The sequence below is a fragment of the Rana temporaria genome, chromosome 3 (genome assembly GCF_905171775.1).
Source record: "Rana temporaria chromosome 3, aRanTem1.1, whole genome shotgun sequence".
NCBI lineage: Eukaryota > Metazoa > Chordata > Amphibia > Anura > Ranidae > Rana > Rana temporaria.
The window spans coordinates 377996803-378020493 of record NC_053491.1 but is presented as its reverse complement, the minus strand read 5'-3'; the positions used below and the strand labels follow the sequence as shown (position 1 = coordinate 378020493).

General features: G+C 43.4%; 1 protein-coding gene across 3 annotated transcripts in view; it reads right to left on the bottom strand.

Annotated features, from left to right (window-relative positions):
• Positions 1-2166: 2166 nt before the first annotated feature.
• The window catches only part of LOC120932842 (rho crystallin), a 56062-nt gene continuing 34537 nt past the window's right edge, over positions 2167-23691 (bottom strand). Inside the window, exons 5-9 of one of the 3 annotated variants that reach the window (XM_040345625.1) lie at positions 18468-18590; positions 9065-9174; positions 5897-6062; positions 4426-4508; positions 2167-2400 (exon numbers count right to left, since the gene is read on the bottom strand). In XM_040345625.1, coding sequence (XP_040201559.1) covers positions 2358-2400; positions 4426-4508; positions 5897-6062; positions 9065-9174; positions 18468-18590 — 525 coding nt within the window. In that variant the 3' untranslated portion in view covers positions 2167-2357. The remainder of the gene's footprint in view (positions 2401-4425; positions 4509-5896; positions 6063-9064; positions 9175-18467; positions 18591-23691) is intronic. The other 2 variants (XM_040345624.1, XM_040345623.1) reach the window with 2 other exon arrangements.

Sequence of the window (23691 nt, the reverse complement as noted above, 5' to 3'; positions counted from 1 at the left end):
TTACCACGTTTTTTGCCACGATTTTGTACAGGTCAAAAGGTCACCAATGTAAAAAGCAGAAAAACACCCAAATCTGCCTAAAAAAAGTCCCAGAACTTGTTTGAGCTTCAGGCGTTTTAGAGCTTCTGGCTTCAGGCGTTTTGGAGTGTGAACCATCTCCATAGAGAATAATAGATTTTTTCCCCTCCAGAGTTTTTTAGCTTCAGGCTTCAAGCTACAAAACGCTCAGGTGTGAATGGGGTCTAAGAAAGGAAGTGTGTTATTCACAAGATTACCAGGTGGAAATAAAAGGGCAAACGCCTTAAATGAACACTAATGCAGCTACATCTGTGAACTGGTATAAACTTAAAGGGTTTGTAAAGGATTTTTTTTTATCTTAATAGCTTCCTTTACCTTAATGCAGTGCTGTTTTCATGTCCTCGTTGTTCGTTTTTGCTCTCAAGTTGCTGTAATTCTTCTCTGATCTCCACACTTCCTGGTTGTCTGTTTCCTGATAGCCACAGTACTGGGAGCTTTCTCTCTGTGGTCACTAATCAAGGAGGTGTGATTACTGTGTGTCTAAAACCCCTCAGCACCAATCAGTTTCGTTTTCCAAACCATCACTGCCCTGTATTGGCTCTGTGGCTCTGGACAGCAGAGGCAGGAAACAACATGCAAAAACGAAACTAGAAACTACAGGTACATTATATGATTGATTTTTATCTATTTTGAATAGTTTTTAAAAGGAATCAGTTAACTATTATGTCGCTATACCCTGTAAACAGTCATTTCAGCAAAAAAAAAAGTTTGTTTACAACTCCTTTAAATATATCACATTTTTGTTTTTGGGTTTAAATGAACTTTAAATACATCACTGCAAAGTAATGTCTCAGGCCCCATACACACAAGAGGATTTATCCGCGGATACGGTCCAGCGGACCGTATCCGCGGATAAATCCTCTCGAGGATTTCAGCAGATTTCTATGCGATGGCGTGTACACACCATCGCATTGAAATCCGCGCCGAAATCCTCTGGCGATGACGTGTCGCGCCGTCGCCGCGATTATGACGCGGCGACGGGCGCGACGCTGTCATATAAGGAATTCCACGCATGCGTCAAATCATTACGACGCGTGCGGGGAATCCCTTTGGACGGATGAATCCGGTGAGTCTGTACAGACGAGCGGATCCATCCGTTGGAATGGATTCCAGCAGATGGATTTGTTGAGCATGTCAGCAAATATCCATCTGCTGGAAATCCATCCCAGGGGAGATTTATCCGCGGATAAATATCCGCCGGAGTGTACACACCATAGAATCTATCCGCTGAAACCCATTCGATGGGATTTATCTGTGGATAGATTCTATGGTGTGTATGGGGCCTCAGTGTACCTCTTACAAGTATTTATTATAGTACTCCTCTTGAAAATACCTTAGTTTCAATTCAGAAGGACAGGGGGATCTTTTTTTGGGCACCATCCATGGTCACCATCCACTAGACTGAGATAATTTAAATTCTGGTACCTGTGCAGTTTTTGACTGTTTTTGCAAATGGCTCACATGGATCAGCTGCAAAACAACCAGAGCTCTGAGGAAGGGGGTTTATTCTCGAAAAATGTAAGCCAGTTTTGGATCCCAGACAGTGTTTCCTTGGCGTTGGACTATTGTGGGTCCTACTGTCCACTGTGCCACGAGTGTTGGCTTGACGTGTTGTATACCTTTGTTATGGGTGAGTGTGTTTTTACCTTTTTTATAAATAAAGTATTCTTTGGATAATGCACTAGGCTGGTGTGCCCTCTGCTGTTTGTTTTTGCAGTTGTCAGCCAGTCTACCCCAGTCGTTAGAGGGCAGCAAGGCCCCTCCCCTAATTCCGTTTCACAAGGAGGCACGTGTTTATAGACCATAGTCCACCACACTTGTGCGCAGGAGGTGGTACAACATTTCAGCTCACACAGATTAATCCGGCAGCAGCCTTTGGCCTCATGGCTTGCTACAAAGTTACAATATTGCAGTCTGATCACTAAGACAGAGTTGACTGAGGAAATGCTTCTTTCTACCTGCAGCAGACTGACCCATCCTAGTCCCCATCGTTACAATTATTAAAAGCGATCTTAAATGTTACTTAAATGTTACTTAAATGTCCACTTCAAGTGCAGAAATTGACATATTGACAAACTTCCATGACCATTTATTGATATTCAGCATTAAATTTATTGGATGTTATGCTTTAGGCAAAGATGGCACACAATATAATTTTCCCATTCAATCATTAATGCTTTTTAAATACTGACAGTGTACAAAATGTTTTCTTTGTAGTAACAGAATGCAACAAATACAATCGTGTTTTCTTGGAGACTGGTTTAGTGCTAGATTCATCTTCAGTACTCATCGTCGAAGGGGTATTCTGGGTGCTCTTTCATCCTAGAAAAGGCAATGACATTAAAATGTAAAATGGAACCTACAGTCCTTCAGGAGGATACTATCATTAACCACTTCAATACAGGGCATTTCACCCCCTTCCTGCCCAGGCCAATTTTCAGCTTTCAGCACTGTAACATTTTAAATCAGAATTGCGCAGTCATGCAACACTGTACTTATGTGAAATTTTGATTATTTTTTCCCCCACAAATAGAGCTTTCTTTTGGTGGTATTTGATCACCTCTGCGGTTTTTATTTTTTGCACTATAAACAAAACAAATCGTTTTTACTTTTTGCTATAATAAATAAATTCAAATCTTAATTAAATATGCTGGAGTTAGAAGCTGATTGGCTACCATGCACAACTGCAGTTTTTTTTTTATATCATGCCAAGGTACAATAAACAGATAATACATAATTCTAGAGTACAATAATAACATATGGAATTATGTGTATAGCGATAGATAAGTAACATACAATGCAAAGTGAGAATGAATTCCAGACCATGCTGAGTGAAAAAAAAGGGAGTTCTTTACCCCAACATTTCTGGGTCAAATGTGGTCATTGTTCTCTGTATATAGACCATACCTCCCAACTTTTTGAGATGGAAATGAGGGACACCTATTAGCAAAAGTATGTAGGCATAGGACACACCCCCTGGCACGCCCCCTTAAAGGATAATTATACAAAAAAAATTACTGGTTAAAACCACAAGTGCATTTATACCACTACTATTCCATTATATTGGCATTTAAAATGAACAAATGCAGCAATTTAGAATTTGGATGAAAGGTTTAGCACTGGGAAACACTTTATGAAAGATAAAAAGTGCATTTTATATACAACTATATAGATCAAACCAAAATGAGGAGGAGGGAGGGACAGAGGGACATTGCTCCAAATCAGGGACAGTCCCTCAAAATCAGGGACAGTTAGGAGCTATGTATAGACTGCTTGTACAGTAGCATTATCTAAGCTTGCTGCTTGCATGACATGTCTTCCTTGCTAATATATACCATATTTATCGGCGTATAACACGCGTCGGCGTATAACGCGCACCCCAATTGTAAGAGGGAATTTTCTGGAAAAACTCATTTGTTAAGATAAGCAGCAATGTACAGTACCTTAGGGCTTCTAAGCAGGCTTCAGCAGTCTGTGGTGAAGGGGAGGGTGAGGAAACCCTTAAACGCGGGCAGTGCTGTAGCGCTGGCCGAGACTGTAGCACGGCTTGGGGCCTCAGCAGGCTTCAGCAGTCTGTGGTGAAGGGGAGTGTGAGGAAACCCTTAAACGCGGGCAGCGCTGTAGCGCTGGCCGAGATTGTAGCGTACCTATGGCATACCTCGGAGGGGAAGGAGGGGGACAAGCGCCCGCCGGAAATCACCGCCGGAAATCACAGAGCCGTCGTCTCCACTCGGCTATCACACACGCACAGTCCCGCCTCCGCCATCAGCATTGAACCATCTCCTGTGACAGACAGAACACTGGTCCAATGCTGGTGGCGGAGGCGGGACTGTGCGTGTGTGACGTGACAGCCGAGTGAGAGCCGAAAAGAGATGACGGCTCTGTGATTTCCGGCGGTCGCTCGTCCTCCTCCTTCCCCTCCGAGGTATGCTATCGGCGTATAGCGCGCACCTGTGATTTTCCCCCTATTTTCAGGGGGAAAAAAGTGCGCGGTATACACCGATAAATACGGTACTTATTATTTGATGATGTTTGATGATCCATGACATTGATGTACTGTATATGGGTTGACTTTAGCTGTATATGACATTCTTTACTGATCATAATTCTTCTGAAATGATATACCTGAGAGACAATAAAGTGTGTGTATTCAGATTTATATCTTTTAAAATCACATGTACTGATTATGGGTGTTTTTGGAAAAGTGTTTTATTGCTTTAATGCTTGAATGCAATTGTGTATATTGAATGTGCAAACTAATATTTTATTAGTGTATTGTGTACAAGAAAAGTACTGCCATTCTTTCCTTATATACAAGTCATACACAATTTAGAAATTTTGACTTACTCTTTGAAAGGACCGTAATGCAGATTTTTGTCTAGGCTCTTGAGTATTTTCATGTCTTCGGGATTTATTTCAAAGTCAAAGACCTGCAAACAAACATTAGAATTGTTACTAAGCATATGAAACGAAAAGCCAAGCTTATATTTCTGACACTGTGCAACTTGTTCTCATATGCTTATATAGGCTCCAGAAGAGTTTATGTAACTTGTTTACATGGCAGAAGAAATAAGTGTTCGTGAACACAGCACCTGTATGCGCTGAGAGTACTAAAGTGAGCATTATGGGCCAGATTCACCAAAGAGATACGACGGTGTTTCTCCTGATACGCCATCGTATCTCTGTTTCTATCTATGCGACTGATTCATAGAATCAGTTACGCATAGATATCCATAAGATCCGACAGGTGTAATTGTTTTACACTGTCGGATCTTAGGATGCAATACCGCGGCCGCCGCTGGGTGGAGTTCGCGTCGTAAACCAGCGTCGGGTATGCAAATTAGCAGTAACGGCGGATCCCCGATGGATTTTCGTGTTCGCTACGTCACTGCTAGTCTAGTTTCCCATCGCAAAGTTAGTCGTCGTTTGACCTGCCCTAACTTTAGTCAGCAATCGTATTGCTGTCTAAAGTATGGCCGTCGTTCCCGCGTCGAAATTTAAAATTTAACGTCGTTTGCTTAACACGTCCGGGAATACGGAAGTACGCTACGTGCGTCGCCGTTCGAAAAAATGACGTCACGGCGCGCAAAGCACGGCAGGAGTTAGGAAACGGAGCATGCGCAGTAGGTCCGGCGTGGGAGCGCGCCTAATTTAAATGGCACATGCCCATTTGAATTGGCCCGCCTTGCGCCGAGGCCGCCGGCGTAGTTTTTATCGCAAGTGCTTTGTGAATCAGGCACTTGCGATGAAAACTTGCGGCGGTGTAACGTATCTACGACACGTTACGCTGCCTCAGTTATATGTGAATCTGGCCCTATGTGGATAAAGTTGCATCCATAAGAAGATAGGTAAAAGTGTATTTTAAAAATGCACTTTATGTTTTGACTGCTCACAGTTCTTTTCTCTTGGTATTACCTATTTTATTGAAGGTGTTATGAGACACTTTGCTAACTCTAAGTACTCTATGTCCATAATGTCCTCATTCCTGTTATGTGGGGATTTATACGTTCTGCAAAGCCTGATGCATAGTTTCTTTTTTTACCTTTGATTTTGTTCTTTGATATTGATGAAACTAGTTAAATAAGACTGAACTAAGGCAATTTCCTGACTTCCTGACAAACAGCTTCTGCAGAACAGTACTCAGGAAACAGATAGGTAAAGCAAATAGAAATAAGCTGTATAGGAACCTTGCATTGCATGTGGAGTGTGAGTTTGGGCTTTACCTACCTCTCTCAGATCCAGAAATAGATTTTTTAGACATTTTTGCATCTGGCAATGGATCAAAATTCAAGAAGATATATTAAGAAGTTATATTCACCCCAAGGTTTTGCTTAAGACGAGCAGCGCTGAAGCTTTTTGCCAAGACTACAATTTCATTCTGTAAAACAAAGCGCATGGCGACCTCTGCAGGGGTGCGATTGTACTTAGCAGCAACTTTGCACAAGACTGGATCCTCAAGCAGGACTGGCAAGCTGAGGTCCACCCTAGAGGAGACATCAGTATGAAATGCATATTATACCATGTTGGAATTAAATGAATAGCATGAACAAATTTTACTAAACATGGTGCTGAAAAAGGCCTAGCTGTGGACCCCTTTACAGAGCCCTGAAATGATCAGCAAATCAAAATACAATCTATACCATTTTTTGACCAGAGATGCTGTAAGAGCAACCTATCTTGTGTTTCTGGTCGGTATATATTTCTGGTCAACTTATCCCATGTGTTTTTCCTAAATCTCTTTGGTGACATACAGCAATATATCAAGGGGGTGAATGCGGTTAACTACTTGCCGACCAGCCGCCCAGTTATATGGCGGCAGGTCGGCTCTGCTGGGCGAGATCACGTAGATCTACGTCATCTCGCCGTTCAGCCAATAGGGGCGCGCACGCCCCCCGCTCGCCTCTGATCCCGACGCGCGTGCCCGGCGGGTGCGATCACCGCCGGGCACCCGCGATCGCTTGTTACAGAGCGAGAACTGGGAGCTGTGTGTGTAAACACACAGCTCCCGGTCCTGTCAGCGGGGGAAATGACCTATCGTCTGTTCATACAATGTATGAACAGCAATTTGTAATTTCCCCATGTCAGTCCCACCCCCCTTCAGTTAGAACACACCCAGGGAACATGATTAACCCATTCCTCGCCCCCTAGTGTTAACCCCTTCACTGCCAGTGGCATTTTTATAGTAATCAATGCATTTTTCGTCCCAAAAATGTGTCAAAAGTGTCCGAAGTGTCCGCCATAATGTCGCAGTACCGATAAAAATCGCTGATTGCCGCCATTACTAGTAAAAAAAAAATATTAATAAAAATACCATAAAACTATCCCCTATATTGTAAACGCTATAACTTTTGCGCAAACCAATCAATAAACGCTTATTGCAATTTTTATTTAAATCTAGTTAATAACACATCTACATTTAATAAAAAATTGGTCTCACATAAAAAGATCTTAAATACAATGAACAACCAAGTATTGGGGAGCTGCGGTGGCTCAACGCGATTGGCACTGCGCTGACAAGCCATTCACCTCTGCAGCTAGAGGTTCGGATCCCGGTCTCAGCTACAAGTGAATTGAGTTTGGTGGTCTCAGCCCGTCTCCCGGTGGGTGGGCTATGTGAGGTAAGCCTGCGCTTAGTACGCCCACCCCCCTCCCACAAAAACCACCACACTTACACGCACTCGAAATTGGGTTAACATGCACGCACTTTGACCACGCGGTCTCTAAAAAGAGAGGCGAAGGACTAACGGGGCTGGTTGAGCAGGCTAGATCCTCTCACTCCCTTATAGGGAGTCCCTCTGCCCCGTTGGGCTTCAAAGCGGAGCAGGTAGGGTGGGCTATGTGGGAGGACCCCCTCACCCACCCATTGCCACCCGGGGCATGGAGAAAGATGGCAGATTGCCTCTGGGGGAGGCCTGCCTACTCCCAACTCCTGCAGTCCGGCTCCTCTCTCGAATACACGCACAAAATACACTTTAAAAAAAAAAAGTGTCCGCCATAATGTCGCAGTACCGATAATAATCGCTGATTGCCGCCATTACTAGTAAAAAAAATATATTAATAAAAATGCCATAAAACTATCCCCTATATTGTAAACGCTATAACTTTTGCGCAAACAAATCAATAAACGCTTATTGCAATTTTTTTTAAACAAAAAATATGTAGAAGAATACGTATCGGGTTAAACGTAGGAAAAAAAAATGTTTTTTATATATTTTTGGGGGATATTTATTATAGCAAAAAGTTAAAAATATTCATTTTTTTCAAAATTGACGTTCTATTTTTGTTTATAGTGCAAAAACTAAAAACCGCAGAGGTGATTAAATACCACCAAAAGAAAGCTATATTTGTGGGAAAAAAAGGACGCCAATTTTGTTTGGGAGCCATGTCGCACAACCGCGCAATTGTCAGTTAAAGCGACACAGTGCCGAATCGCAAAAAGTGGCCCGGTCATTGAACAGCAATATGGTCCGGGGCTGAAGTGGTTAAAGAGGACTGGATTTTCAATATGAAACCAAGATCAATGACTTCAAACTAACAGGAGGAATGTTCAAAACTAATCTTAAGCCTCGTACACATGGCCGAGGAACTCGACGGGCGAAACACATCGTTTTGCTCGTCGAGTTCCTTGTTAGGCTGTCGAGGAACTCGACAAGGCAAGTTTCTCCATTCCCGTTGAGGAAATAGAGAACTTGCTCTCTTTTTGGCTGGTCGAGTTTCTCGACAGTTTCCTCAACGAAAATGTACACGCGACCGGTTTCCTCGGCAAAAAAATATCTCCCAGCAAGTTTCTTGCTGGTTTTTGCCGAGAAACTCGGTCGTGTGTACGAGGCCTGAGAAAGTATTATTTTACTGAAATGGTAGTTGATGTTTGGAATAGACTTCCAGCAGAGGTAGGGTGTCATTCAATTGTAAGTGGTTTCAAACATATTTGGGACAAAGATAAATCTATACTCAGACAAAAAAATGTAACAAAAGAAAACAAAAACAAAAAACAAAGCAAAACAAGAATCAAAAACAGGAATAGACAAAAGAAACACTCTATGGACCCTTGGTCTTTTTTTTTGTGGTCACTTTTCTATGTCACATAAGCGGCTTGCATAGTGAGCCTATAGGGCGGATCGGCCCTGTATAGTATTATAGCTTGAAGCCATTTCCAGCTAAAACTCTTTATTTAGGTAGAGACAGGAAGAGTTAGAGTTGTTGGGTTTTTATTTCTGTCTGTGTACCCATTGGGGATATCCCTCCATTAATTGCATAGGAAACATAGTGACAGGAAGTGAGGAAAAATACAATTGCACACAGATTTTATTACCATTCCTTTATCTATTTACATTACCATTCAGCAATCAATCCTATATCTTTTTCATAACGACTGAAACTGAGCTCCATTACATTGATGACACAGAGAATAGCCAACTTACAACAGTTAAAGTTTGTTAAGTTTACTGGCTACTTGCGAGGATCACATGATCCAAATCCTACTTACCAATCCTTGTCTCTGTGTGACCCCAGGACGCTGTATGCCACCAAAATTATGTCCTTGGATTTGCAGTATGCTTGAAGCTTGCTTTGGCCCAAATATATGTGACACTCCACCTGCACAGTACAGGCAAAGGATCAAAAATGGAGCCAAGCATTATCTTTAGACAAGTTTTGTAATCCATTACATAGATTTACTATCTTTAGGTTGTTTACACTTTTTGCCACCATCATCCACATTGATCAAGCCTTTTAACCTCTTCCAGCACTCACTAAGGACTAAGGATTCATTATTTTACTTTTCATCCATAAGCTCAAAGCCACAAAGCACAGCGTGCATTCAATTATTAAACTAATAAGCCTAACTGAGAAAACGGGAGTACCTAGCGCACCAAATTAAGTAGTTTGACTAGTGCTCCAATTTCTTAAATTGTTGTGTCTTTTGCACAAATAATCAAAACTAATGTGCATGATTTCTATACTATAAAAATGTATATATAGTATTCCAGATGCAAATCAGTTTCATCTGATATGAACATCCAATGTTTGTGAAGGTGTACTGTTTTGTAAGTGTTTTCCTGTACATTGTCAGCTGTTTGTGATTTTGATAAAAACGTTCAAAATGAAAATAAAAGTATATATATATATATATATATATATATATATATATATATATATATATATATATATATATATATATATATATATATATACACATACATACATACATATATACATAAACACACACACACAACCCTAATTGCAAAAAAGTTAGGATGCTGTCTAAAATCTACATAAAAACAGAATGCAAAGATCTGCAAACCTCATAAATCCATTTTTTATTCAAGATAGAAAATATAAAACATATCAAATGTTTAAAGTGGTTCTAAAGGCAGAAGTTTTTTTACCTTCATGCATTATGTGCATGAAGGTAAAAAAACCTCTTCTGTGCAGCAGCCCCCCAGCCCTACAATACTCACCTGAGCCCCATCTTTATCCAGCGATGAGCATTGGTGGGGGGTGGGGCTGAGCCACGGGTCTGTGTGTGAATGGGCACGCAGAGCCATGGCTCTGGATATGCCTGCTTGGTTTCCCCCATGGCAAGCTGCTTGCTCTGGGGGGCACTCGGCAGGAGGGAGGGGTAAAGAGCGCCAGAGGGGGACCCAAGAAGAGGAGGATTGGAGCTGCTCTGTCCAAAAAAAAATTCACTTGTAGTAAACTGTTATTGGCTGGCTGGCAGTATAATGGCGCCCCCCCTCCCCCATGCTTGCCTATGAGATCGCCCAGACCGTCATTCGGCTAAAGCTCCGCCTACCCTCCTCTCCTCTGCGCAGCGCTGCTTGATCTTCTCCCCAAGCGTGAGCAGGTCGGGGACGTCACCCTAGTCACTCATGAGGTTGGTTTATTTTAGTCTCACTGTCAGCCTTTGGTAGATGGCCAAATCTTTTATCATCAACACACAGAGGTCATAGATGTTCAATTCCCAGATAATGCTTGGGAGTCCACCCACATCATTTACTAAGAGACCCACTCTATACACTTGATCTGCAGTAAAAACAGGAAACTACTATGCGGATCAGATTTTTATATAGCCATCAGTTTATAAACATTCCCTGTACTGCAGTTTTTACCTTTCAGCTTATTACTGCTTCTGCTCACATAAACCGATGTAGGCTGCTAACAAAAGCACAGCCAAACAACTGGTCAGTTTACGGGTAGGAGTTGAACAATTGTTGGACTCTAGTCTCTGGAACCCTCAGCCAGGCAGCACTGCAGCAGGCCAGGTACTTCCTAATAGTCACATGCTAACCTGTTAGCATCATCATCATCATCATGTTCATGTGAACAGTATGATGATGTGTGCCACTGCCAACTGCCAAGCAAATATAGTGCTTAATATATGGATTAAATAAATTATATTTATGCAAAGCCATAGATATCCTAAATAAAGTTATTTGTGCAAGTAGTACCTGCTGTTGCACAAATCACTTTATTCATGATATCTATGGCTATGCATAATTATAATTTATTTAATCCATATTGAGCAAGCACTATATTTGATTGGCTGCTTGCTTCTGTTTGGGCCTGTGCCTGGCACATGATGACTTGGGCTACTTTCAAACTGGGGCGTTGCGCCGCATTTATGTTCTTTTTTGCACCGCATTTATGGGTGCTGGTAAGGCTGCATTTTTATGGGTGCTGGTAAGGCCGCAATTATGGGTGCTGGTAAGGCCGCAATTATGGGTGCTGGTAAGGCCACAATTATGGGTGCTGGTTAGGCCGCATTTATGGGTGCTGGTAAGGCCACATTTATGGGTGCTGGTAAGGCCGCAATTATGGGTGCTGGTAAGGCCACATTTATGGGTGCTGGTAAGGCTGCATTTATGGGTGTTGGTAAGGCTGCAATTATGGGTGCTGGCAGGGCCAGATTAAGAACATCATGGGCCTGGTGCTGAGGATTTTGGTGGGGCCTTTTAGGCTGCATTCACACCTCCGCGACAAGTAACGCCGCGTACGCGGCGTATTTTGCCGCGAATAGTGTAACTTTTTTTTTACAAATCCTTCCTATTGCTTTGTATGGCCGAATGCCAATGCCGCCTGAAAAAAAGGGTCCGGGACTTTTTTTCATGCCGCAGGTGTACGGCGTCTATGAGATGTGAACCATCTCATAGACAGCAATGGGAATTCTCCCCTCCAGCGGCACGAGCGGCCGGCGTCGGGCGTTTTGTCGTGGAGGTGTGAATGGGGTGTAATAAATAATAAACAAATGCGTGGGAATGACATGACCGCAGCCCAGCCAAGGCAAGTGACCAAAGGCACAGAACCCAGAAGGAAGACCGGGCACTGGAGGGCTCAGTCTGAAAATTGAAGTGTACACTAATGTGCTAATATGCTGTGCATACTTGTACGTTGTGGCATAACCTACCCCAGGGCCTCTAAAAAGTAGTAATGTCAGGAAAGTTTACTACCGCTTTATTATCACAGGATCCCAGGAGCCTCTCATGGGGCCCCCTACTGACCCGGTGGACGGTGGCCCTTGGGCAGTGCCTAAGTGCACAGTTGCCAACATTTAAAAAATATTTTCAGGGCCACTTTTTTATATAAGTGCTATATTTAGAGTAGCTGAGATCCCCGATGTTCCTCTATACATCATAGTAGTAATCACAAAATTAAATGAGTACTAATAATAGGGCAGAACAAATATGAGAACTGATATTTCCTTTAGTTGAACTAACAAAAGTGTGTCCATTCTAGAGCTGGTAACATTGAGGATATTCAGTATAATTTTAAAGAACTGTTTTTGTGGGTAAGCGACATAGGGGAGGAGTATGGACGGTATATAAGTGGGAAGTATGTGCAGGTGAGGGAGAGGAATGTGGAGGGTCTAACAGTGGGCACTATGTACAGAAGAGGAGTACAAAGGGTACGGAAAAAAGCACTATGTACAGGAGAGGAGTACAAAGGATACTTTTATTCCAAAAAAACATGTTTGAAAAATTGCTGCGCAAATACCGTGCTAGAGCTGCACAATTAATCGTTAAAAAAATTGTGATCTCGATTCAACCCCCTGACAATCTTCAATGCAGAGTTTGCTGATTCTTTCATATAACAAGTGGAGAGACTTTCAGCTGTCAAAAGAAAATATCTGGGCAGTCTGCCAAGTTTTTAACAGGAAACATTGTAACTGACACTTCCTTCTTAGATCAAAGGGATACACTTCTGTGTGTAAAGAACAAATCTGGGCAGTCTGCGAAGTTTGTAAACAAAATGAAACATTGTAACTAACATTGTAACTAAATATAACCACTTAAAGTCCAACACTTGTTTCTTAAGTTAGAAAGCAATATTATTTGCTAGAAAATTACTTGGAACTGCCAAACATTATATATATTTTAGCAGAGACTATAGGGAATACAATGGCTATTGCTGCAATATTTTATGTCACACTGCATTTTCCCACTTCAATGAATAATAAAAACTAGGGGTGTAACGGATCGTCACCGATCCGTGATCCGAACGGGCCACCCCGTTCGGATCGGCACACCCCGCGATCTGCGGAGCGCTCCGGAGCCTAGGCCTAGGAAAGTCCCCGGCTTCGGCCTAGCTCCGGAGCGGCGGCCAGTCTGCTTGCCAGAGCCCAGCGTGACACGCCTCCCCGGGGAGGCGTGTCACGCTGTGCACTGGGCTCTAGCAAGCTGAATGGGAATGTTAGCAGTGAAGCACTGGTGTGAGAGGAGGGGGGGGAAAGGGGGAAAAAAGAGCACAATAGCAATTCACAGGGGTGGATTAAAGAGGAAGCAGGTGAGGCTGTTTGGGACTTAAAGTACAATCTTGATGTTTTTACAGCAATATATATATATATATATATATATATATATATATATATATATATATATATATATAAAGAGGAAGCAGGTGAGGCTGTTTGGGACTTAAAGTACAATCTTGATGTTTTTACAGCAATATATATATATATATATATATATATATATATATTGCTGTAAAAACATCAAGATTGTACTTTAAGTCCCAAACAGCCTCATCTGCTTCCTCTTTAATCCACCCCTGTGAATTGCTATTGTGCTCTTTTTTCGGATCAGCAAAAAAAAAAAAAAAAAAAAAAGGTTCCTTTTTTTAATTGGTCCAAAAAAAAATATATATTATTTTATTTTATATATATATATATATATATATATATATATATATATTTTTTTTTTTGGACCAATGAAAAAATGGACCCTTTTTTTTTTTTTTGCTGATCCGAAAATGATCCGATCCGTGACTCCTGATCCGAGGATCGATCCGATCCGTGAGTTTTTTGATCCGTTGCACCCCTAATAAAAACCATAAAAACAAAACAGTGAAGTTAGCCCATTTTTTTTTATTTTTTTTTTTTATGTGAAAGATGATGTTACGCCGCAACAATCGTGATCTATCTTCTAAGCAAAAAAATTGCAATTCTCATTTTAGCCAGAATCGTGCAGCTCTGTACCCTGCAACATAAAAAGTGCAAAGACCACCATAGAGTAATTTTCTAGCAAAAAACAAATGATGATTTTTACATGTAGTAGAGAAGTGTCAGAATTGGCCTGGGTGGCAAGGGGTTAATTACCATGAGTAATATACAAATAATTATTATAAGCACTGTGATCCTATCAGTCTGCTGTAGTGTGTCAGCTTGTATTTATATTGGCCGCTCTGAATGTAGCTTCTGACAGGCTGTGCAAGCAGGCCCGTATCTCCGGAACCATAAATGATAGCCGTCCCATATTTTAACCAGTTGTGGGGTAGCTCTTCCCATGTCTATCCACAAATGTGGGGTTTCTGTGACCTCTGGTCATCGAGCTACAACCCCCCAAATTCGATCTTAGAAAAAAAAAATCTTAAAAAAAAAATTTTTTTTTTTTTTTTTTTTTTGGGCAAATGGGCCTATCTTGAGAAAGGGGCCTGGAGCTGCAGCTCCATCAGCCCCATTGTTAATCCGGCCCTGGGTGCTGGTAAGGTCGCATTTATGGGTGCTGATGTTACTGCATTTATGGGTGCTGGTAAGACTGTATTTATAGGTGCTGGTAAGGCCGCATTTATGGGTGCTGGTAAGGCTGCATTTATGGGTGCTGGTAAGGCTGCAATTATGGGTGCTGGTAAGGCCGCAATTATGGGTGCTGATAAGACTGTATTTATGGGTGCTGGTAAGGCCGCATTTATGGGTGCTGGTAAGGCTGCATGTATGGGTGCTGGTAGGGCTGCATTTATGGGTGCTGGTAAGGCTGAAATTATGGGTGCTGGTAAGGCCGCATTTATGGGTGCTGATGTTACTGCATTTATGGGTGCTGGTAAGACTGTATTTATAGGTGCTGGTAAGGCCGCATTTATGGGTGCTGGTAAGGCTGCATTTATGGGTGCTGGTAAGGCTGCAATTATGGGTGCTGGTAAGGCCGCAATTATGGGTGCTGATAAGACTGTATTTATGGGTGCTGGTAAGGCCGCATTTATGGGTGCTGGTAAGGCTGCATGTATGGGTGCTGGTAGGGCTGCATTTATGGGTGCTGGTAAGGCTGCAATTATGGGTGCTGGTAAGGCCGCATTTATGGGTGCTGATGTTACTGCATTTATGGGTGCTGGTAAGACTGTATTTATAGGTGCTGGTAAGGCCGCATTTATGGGTGCTGATATTAATGCATTTATGGGTTCTGGTAAGGCCGCATTTATGGGTGCATTTATGGGTGCTGACCATTTTCAATAGATACGCCTCTGACTGCATGGTATGGAATACTTACAAACACTTCTACTACTAGTTCACCATGCAATCCAAAAATGCAAGGTCTAAAGCTCTATTAAAAGCCTGCATGGAGGTGCATTGCTGCATATGGAATAGACAGCTTGTACTGTACATCTGAAAAGGCACCATCAATGCTGAAGGATATATCCAGGTTTTAGAGCAGCATATACTCCCATTCAGATAATGGATTTTTTAGGGTTGTATATACATTTTTGTGAGATAAAATCTTTGAAGATTACTTTTGTAGCGCTACCCCCTCAGGAGCCGCTGGTTGATTTGGGATCAGCGTATTAAGTTACCTCTAATCGTTGTCTAGGGTGATAGTAGTGAGTAGAGCAGTAAACGAATGTCCAATCAGCGAAATGGGTTTTCTGAATGCTTTATTTCTCGGCCCAACACAACCAAGATCAACATGAGGTAGGACAGGAAAGGTTGATGAAGTAAAGAACTTTGCGGTATCAGGCTTGGATGAAGAAGAAAGCAATCCTGCTTTCAGTAATAGTAGTACAGTTCGTCGCCACTCCAGCCAGAGTGGGTGAAGTGCCCCCGGACAGACCCCTGCCACAGGCCTGGCAGCCGAAGTGTCACTTTAAGGATGCTGGGAGGAGCAGGTCTCTGCCACAGACCTGGCTCTGATGGAGACTCTGCCACAGGCCTAGAACTTGGATGAGCTAAATGGTTGAGCTTATGCTCCCAGTAAGTTTGCGCTAGGATCACCGGTTGACAGTGGAAGTGTACCTGTCAGTGGCGTAGTGTGGGGGGGGCAGGGGGTGCCGTGGCCCCGGGCGCAACATTTAGGGGGGCGAAAATTCTATGCGGCTTGCCTCCTCCAAATTTTTATTTCCTGTGTCCCCCAATCTCTGACCGCCATGTTTAATGTCTGGCGACCTGTGATTGGGTGTATGGGGGTCATGTGCGGCGTGGGGCTGGCCAGTCCGCGATCCACACATGACCCCCATATGCCCAATCAGAGTGTGAACATGGATGGCGGCGGGAGACAAGCACTGGAAACCGCTGTCTCCTCCTCCGCCTGTCCCTATGGTGCAGCTCTGTGTGTGGAGCGGCTCAGCGGAGTGGAGCGGGGCTCGGTGGAGATGGGACTCACTGGAGCATGGATGTTCAGCGTCCCTGGATGGCCTCGGGTGGATGGCGCTGCCTGGCGGGGACTCCGAAGCAAGATGAGGAGTCTAAGCTGCACTTTGTAGCGGAGCGCAGCGGAGAGGCGATTCGGAGCATGGAGGTGCAGCGTCTAACACCATGGAGCGCGCTGCGGGTGGATGGCGCTGGCGGGGAGTCGGGACAGAGACAGAGGTAAGGACTAGGAGGACTCGGAGGATGGATTTGCACCGAGCAGTGGGGAGGGGGGTGTGAGTAGTGCAGAAAGTAGGACGCAGACTGTATGTGTCGGGGGTCAGTGTATGTGTCGGGGGTCAGTGTATGTGTCCGCTGGTGTCGGGGGTCAGTGTATGTGTCGGGGGTCAGTGTATGTGTCCGGGGTCAGTGTATGTGTCGGGGGTCAGTGTATGTGTCCGCTGGTGTCGGGGGTCAGTGTATGTGTCCGCTGGTGTCGGGGGTCAGTGTATGTGTCGGGGGTCAGTGTATGTGTCCGCTGGTGTCGGGGGTCAGTGTATGTGTCGGGGGTCAGTGTATGTGTCCGGGTCAGTGTATGTGTCGGGGGTTAGTGTAGGTGTCCGCTGGTGTCGGGGGTCAGTGTATGTGTCGGGTTGGTGTCGGGGGTCAGTGTAGGTGTCAGGGGGTCAGATAGGTCACATATTTTAAAAAAATGGAAAGAGTGCAGCGCTATGGTTAAAACCATGTGTGAAATAAATGTTAAACCTTGAAATGTAAACAAATGATATGTGAAAAATGTATTAAAAGGAAAATGAATGCAGAGTCCAAAAAGAACACAACATAGTCCGTGAAGAGTTAATTCCAAAAGCAAATCTGTGAAGGGTTAACTCCCAAAAAGACACATTGCTTGCCAAGAAAGTGAAGATAAAGTTCGGTAAATAATAAGTTCCAAAATACTCGGCAATACCCTGGTTTATTTTGGGACTTATTATTCACCAAACTTTATCTTCACTTTCTTGGCAAGCAATGTGTTAACCCTTTATCCTTTACGGATTTGCTTTTGGAATTAACTCCTCATGGAATGTTGTGTTCTTTTTGGAATCTGCATTAGTTTCTTAGTAAAGGGGACGCTACACTTTGTATTTACTTTGTTAAAAAAATAAAAATAATGAAACTTTATGAAAAAATAAATAACAAAACATGGGGAAACATGGATGTATTCCAGAAATGTACTGATTACATATATTTTTTTTATTTTGCCCTGACATACGCTTATCATTTTTGGCCAACACCTCCTAATAAATGGGCAGGGCGCTTTAAGATATATCATTTATTGAGGTGTTAATAATTAAACCGGACTCTAGACACAGAGCTAGTTTATTTCATTAACCCCAACATAAGTGCAAACAGAAGTAAATGACAGGTATATGACATACTGTAGCTGTATATAATCTAACTGCTTGAACTGCCATGGTACTTGTTGTTTAATGTTGATGAATAAATCAATACTTAATAATTATCTCTAATCTGTGATGAATGTCACATGATTATGTGCTGAATCATTTTATTGTAAAAAAAAAAGTCCATACACTTTATGGGGGTCTGTTGGGGGGTCTGTCCATCTGTCTGTGGGGGGGTCTGTCCATCTGTCTGTGGGGGGGTCTGTCCATCTGTCTGTGGGGGGGTCTGTCCATCTGTCTGTGGGGGGGCTGTCCGTCTGTCTGTGACTGCTTGGAGGAGGTAGTACAAAGCTACCGAGTCCCTGCTGGGAGGGAGAAGAAGGGAACTATGAGCTGTTAAGTCACTTATGGGAGGGAAAGCAGGGATATCTGAGCTTCTAAGTCACTGCTGGGAGGAGGGAGCAGGGGAAGCTTGGCTGCTGTGTCACTGCTGGGAGGAAGAGCAGAGCTGAGCTGTTGAGTCACAACTGGTAGAGGGGGGAGGGGGGGCTGAGCTGCTAAAAGAAGGACTTAGCAACTTAGAGTTCCACAGCTACAGAGATCAAGCCTCAACACTCACATACATTTAATTTAGTTCTAAATCTGCTTCTGCTTAGTACCTGGTTGCAGACTGGCTTGTACTTCAACCCTGGTTTGTTCAGGAGACGCTCCAGCTGCCTGCGGTTAAAGTTTGATACACCAATGGATTTCACCAAACCAGCATCTTTGCACGCCTCTAGAGCCTGAAATGAGAAGAATACAGTGGTTGGTTTACTAAAACTGGAGAATGCCAAATCTGGCGCAGCTCCTCACAGAAACCAATCTGCTTCCAGGTTTTATTGTAAAAGCTTAATTGAACAAGCTGAAATTAGAATCCAATTGGCTACCATGCACAGCTGCACCAGATTTTGCACTCTCCAGTTTTAGTAAATGAACCTTATTGTGTCAGACCAAATTTATAAAAATATCACTGGATGTATGGCCTCGGAACAAAGGTCGCAGTGGACATAGAATAGACAATGTCTTAACCCTGGTAGACACTATGGCCCGGATTCACATACATCGGCGCATATTTATGCCGGCGTAGCGTATCGAATATACGCTACGCCGACGCAGCGTAGAGAGGCAAGCACCGAATTCACAAAGCACTTGCCTCCAAATCTACCCTGGGTTTCTTAGTCGTAACTCGTCGTAAGTGGAAGTGGGCGTGAGCCATGCAAATGAGGCGTGACCCCATGTAAATGATGGATTGAGTGTCATAAAGATACGAATAACGTACGGCGCATGCGCCGTCCCGTGGACGCATCCCAGTGCGCATGCTCAGAATCACGTCGAAACAACTGCCTAAGATAAGTCGAATCACTGCCTATGACGTGAACATAACCTACGCCTAGCCATATTCACGAATTATGTAAACGACGTAAAATACGACGGCTGTGTTCCCTGGTCCATACCTTTGCATGAGTTGCGCCTCCTATATGGGGAATAACTTTACGCCGGACGTAAGTCTTACGCAAACCGCGTATATTATGCCCCGGGCGCAACTACGTTCGTGAATCGTCGTATTTTACTAATTTGCATATTTGAATCGAAAATCAATGGAAGCGCCAGCGTAAATATGCACCCACGATACGCCGGCGTAGGAAAGTTAGGTTGGTCGGATGAAGCCTATTTTCAGGCGTATCTTGGTTTCTGGTTCGGCGCATAGATACGACGGCGCACATTTGTACTTACGACGGCGTATCTTGAGATACGTCGGCGTAAGTGCTTTGTGAATCCGGGCCTATGGGTTGAACGAAAAAAAAAAAACTGTCAGCTCCAGGCAGAGCCACTGTACTAACTACGCAAAATTAGTATAGCGATCTCCCCTGCTGAGCTGTTGTGTTCTGATAGGGGGACAGCCCCTCCTGCCAGAACACACCAATCAGCTAATGTGTTTTTTTTTTTACCAGCCGATGTCCCGTGTGTATGGGGCTTAAAAAGCAGAGTTCCACCCAAAAATGGAACTTCTGCTTTTTGGAATGCCCCCCCCTCCGGTGTCACATTTGACACCTTTCAGGGGGAGGAGGGAGCAGATACCTGTGTAATACAAGTATTTGCTCCCACTTCCGGGCATAGATCACCGCGGTGATTGCGGTGACCTACGCCACGTCCGGCGCCTACCCTGCCCCCCCCACTGTCTTCTGGGAGACACACAGGTCCCAGAAGACAGCAGGCACCAGTGGGAACATGCAGCACGACTCGTGCATGTGCAGTAGGGAACCAGGAAGTGAAGCTGCCCAGGCTTCACTTCCCAATTCCCTTACCAAAGATGGCGGCGGCAGCATCCAAGAGCCAACGGACAGATCGCCTTTGGTTGCCGACATCGCGGGCGCCCTGGTCAGGTAAGTGTCCATATATTAAATGTCAGCAGCTGCAGTATTTGTAGCTGCTGACTTATAATAATTTTTATCGGCGGAACTCCGCTTTAAGCCTAAAGTATCATAGAACCTGAAAGAAAGAAGGACTATGTTACTTGCAGTAACCAGTCAGGTTCTTCCATTCAGTTCAGGTTAGAAACAGAATGGCAAAAAGAAATAGTCACTACGGGAACACAGGCATTTTTATGCACACAGTGGCTCCACCCCTGACTTTTAGATTCATATATCTGTATCTCTGGCTCATCCCACACCCAGTAAATCTATAGTAAATGAATCACATCCACTGTTAGATTGTGTTGGAACAAGTAACCTTTGTTCTCTCAGTTGGAATTGTTCCCAGACTATTTAATGGTAACAGTATACACAAAACAATTTTAACATAATAACATAAAAAAGACTGCATTGTTATAAAGTAACGATAATAATGATATCATTTATTAATGATAATTTACCTAATCTGTACAGCTGTGAATTTGCTGCTTCCAGCTGACTCCTGAAACAGGTGAAAGCTAAACATTATTTTTATTAGTTTATTAGTTATTGTTTGTCATTAGCACTCTCCTTTTTAAAGATCCACCTCAACCTCTGAAATTTTAAGCTTTTGGACTGGGAGTTCTTTTGAAGTCAATGGAAATTCAAACAAGACTCAAAAAGAGTGCGTATGATGCACAATGGTGGAGAATAGTTTGGGAAGCTCCTGGCTGAGGAGTTACCGGGACTAAAAAAAACTGTCTTCCTTTATAGTTTCTACCAGGGATTCTCAGAAAGAAGGGTGGGTCCCAGTAGGGCTAGCAATCGGGCTAAGGATGCTCAGGAGGAGATATAAGCTTGAACAAGCCTTTGGGCCCTTAGGCCTCGTACACACGACCGAGGAACTCGGTGGGCGAAACACATAGTTTTCCTCGTTGAGTTCTTGTTAGGCTTGTCGAGGAACTCGACGAACCAATTTTCTCCATTCCCGTCGAGGAAAAAGAGAACTTGTTCTCTTTTTGGCTCGTCGAGTTCCCCTTTGACAGTTTCCTCGCTGAAAAATGCACACACGACCGGTTTCCTCGGCAAAAAAAATCTCCCACCAAGTTTCTTGATGGATTCTGCCGAGGAAACCGGTCGTGTGTACGAGGCCTAAGGCCCTGTAAACAAGAACCTTGTCAGGAAAAAAACGTTGTTTTCCCTGATGAGATTCTTGGCAAGAAACTCATGCCGCCCGAGTGTACAGACTCTTGTTTCAAGAACCGCGGTTCTCTTGAAAGGAAAGAACGCGTTGACGTCATCGCGTACGACGAGCATGCGCTCGTCACATTCGATGCCGTTGCGGCCATCTTGCTTCACCCTACCTATATCGTGGAAGCTACCGTGAATGCGTCAAAGCCATTTCGAGCATGCGCGGGTTTCCACGGCGACAGGTAAGTATACACACTCTCGGGTTTCTCGTCGGGAAACAGACCGACAAGAATCTCGACGAGAAAAAAGAGCGCAGGTTCTCTTTTTTTCTCGTCGAGATTCTGGACAGATTTTCTGACGATAAACCTGAAAGCCTCGTACACACGAACGGTAATCTCGGCAAGAAGCAGTTTTCTTGTTAGTTTTTGCCGAGAAAACCGGTCGTGTGTAGGAGGCCTTTCTCTCAGAAGCCTTTTAGGATTTGGAACTGCTATAAAATAACTCTAAAATTATGATTTAGCTTAGGACATTTAGAGTAATGAAATATGATCCAAATCTAACACCATCCGAATTTTGAGATTGACCTTATTTTGCATATAGGAGATGTCCCTGCCCCACTATGACCTGACCCAAAAATGTCACCACTGTCCAGCCTTCTGAGTTCGCTCTGATCAAGGAAGAGCAGAATAATCACTGCCCCTACACCACTGCTCTTTATTATTTCATATATATGGACATTAATATGACTTTTTCGCTTTTTGGGCAAAAAAAAAAGTTGTGCATCTACCACAATTAGTATGCATAAAAAAAAGCACTTGTTACAAAGTTGAAAACCATGGGCTAGATTCAGAGAGAGTTACTCCGGCGTATCAGTCGATACGCCGTCGTAACTCTGAATCTACGCCGTCGTAAATTTAAGCGTATTCTGGAAACCAGATACGCTTAAATTAGGCTAAGATACGAGCGGCGTAAGTCTCTTATGCCGTCATATCTTAGGGTGCATATTTACGCTAGCCGCTAGGTGTCGCTTCCGTCGTTTTTGGATATGCAAATGACCTAGATACACCGATTCACAAACGTACGTGCGCCCGGCGGAATTTTTTACGTCGTTTGCGTAAGGCTTTTTCGGGCGTAACGTTGCTCCTGCTATATGAGGAGCAACCAATGTTAAGTATGGCCGTCGTTACCGCGTCGAAATTTAAAAAAATTTAACGTCGTTTGCGTAACTCATCCGTGAATGGGGCTGGCCACAATTTACGTTCACGTCGAAAGCATGACGATTTGCCGACGTCATTTGGAGCATGCGCACTGAGATTCTTTCACGAACGGCGCATGCGCCGTTCGTTAAAGACGTAATTTACGTGGGGTCATGTTTTATTTACATAAAACACGCCCACCTCTTCTCAATTTGAATTCGGCGCGCTTACGCTGGTTGATTTACGCTACGCCGCCGCAACTTACGGAGCAAGTGCTTTGTGAATATTGCACTTGCCCGTCTAAGTTGCGGAGGCGTAGCGTAAATAGGATACACTACGCCCGCACTAAATTACGTCCCCCTACCTGAATCTAGCCCCATATGTGCTGTACATTTCCAGGAGACATCAGCAGAGAACAGGCAAGTGGGTGATTGCAACCCTGGCTGACAATCATTGTACTGCAACCTCTGAGAGCATAGTAAATAATATTGGGAGCAGGCAGAACAAGTTTCTTCCAATTTACAGCATACTGACTATGAGGTAGAAGGAGGTAAAAAAAATAATCTATTGTCATGCAGCATTTGTATTTAGTAGACATGTGCACATGTCTTTTTCGTCTGAAAAATAAATGTATTTAGTTACTCCCAAAATTAGTTTTTATTTATTTTGTTTCATTAAAAAATGCAGTCGAATGTTCCGCCTACAAGCTATAGGAGAATTCTAATGTTGTATGACACTAGTAATAATTATATTTATAAATTATTATTACTAGTCAACTAACATTTGAATTCTTCTATAGCCTATGGGCCGAGCATTTGACCAGAAATGTACGATTGTGGCGTTGTACAGTTTAGCTGCTTGTCGAATCTTCTTAGAACTTTCGACAGACACCATGAGCCTTCAATGACAGATTCAAGGTTTGTATGTTTTTCGCTGCCGAATCTTCGTCGTTCATGTCGAATGGTCTACCCCAACACTGTCTCTAAAGTTTTGAATCTTTTCTCTTTATGTCAAATCTTTCCTCTCTATGTAGAATAATCTTGGACTAATAGAGTAAAGGTTAGGCA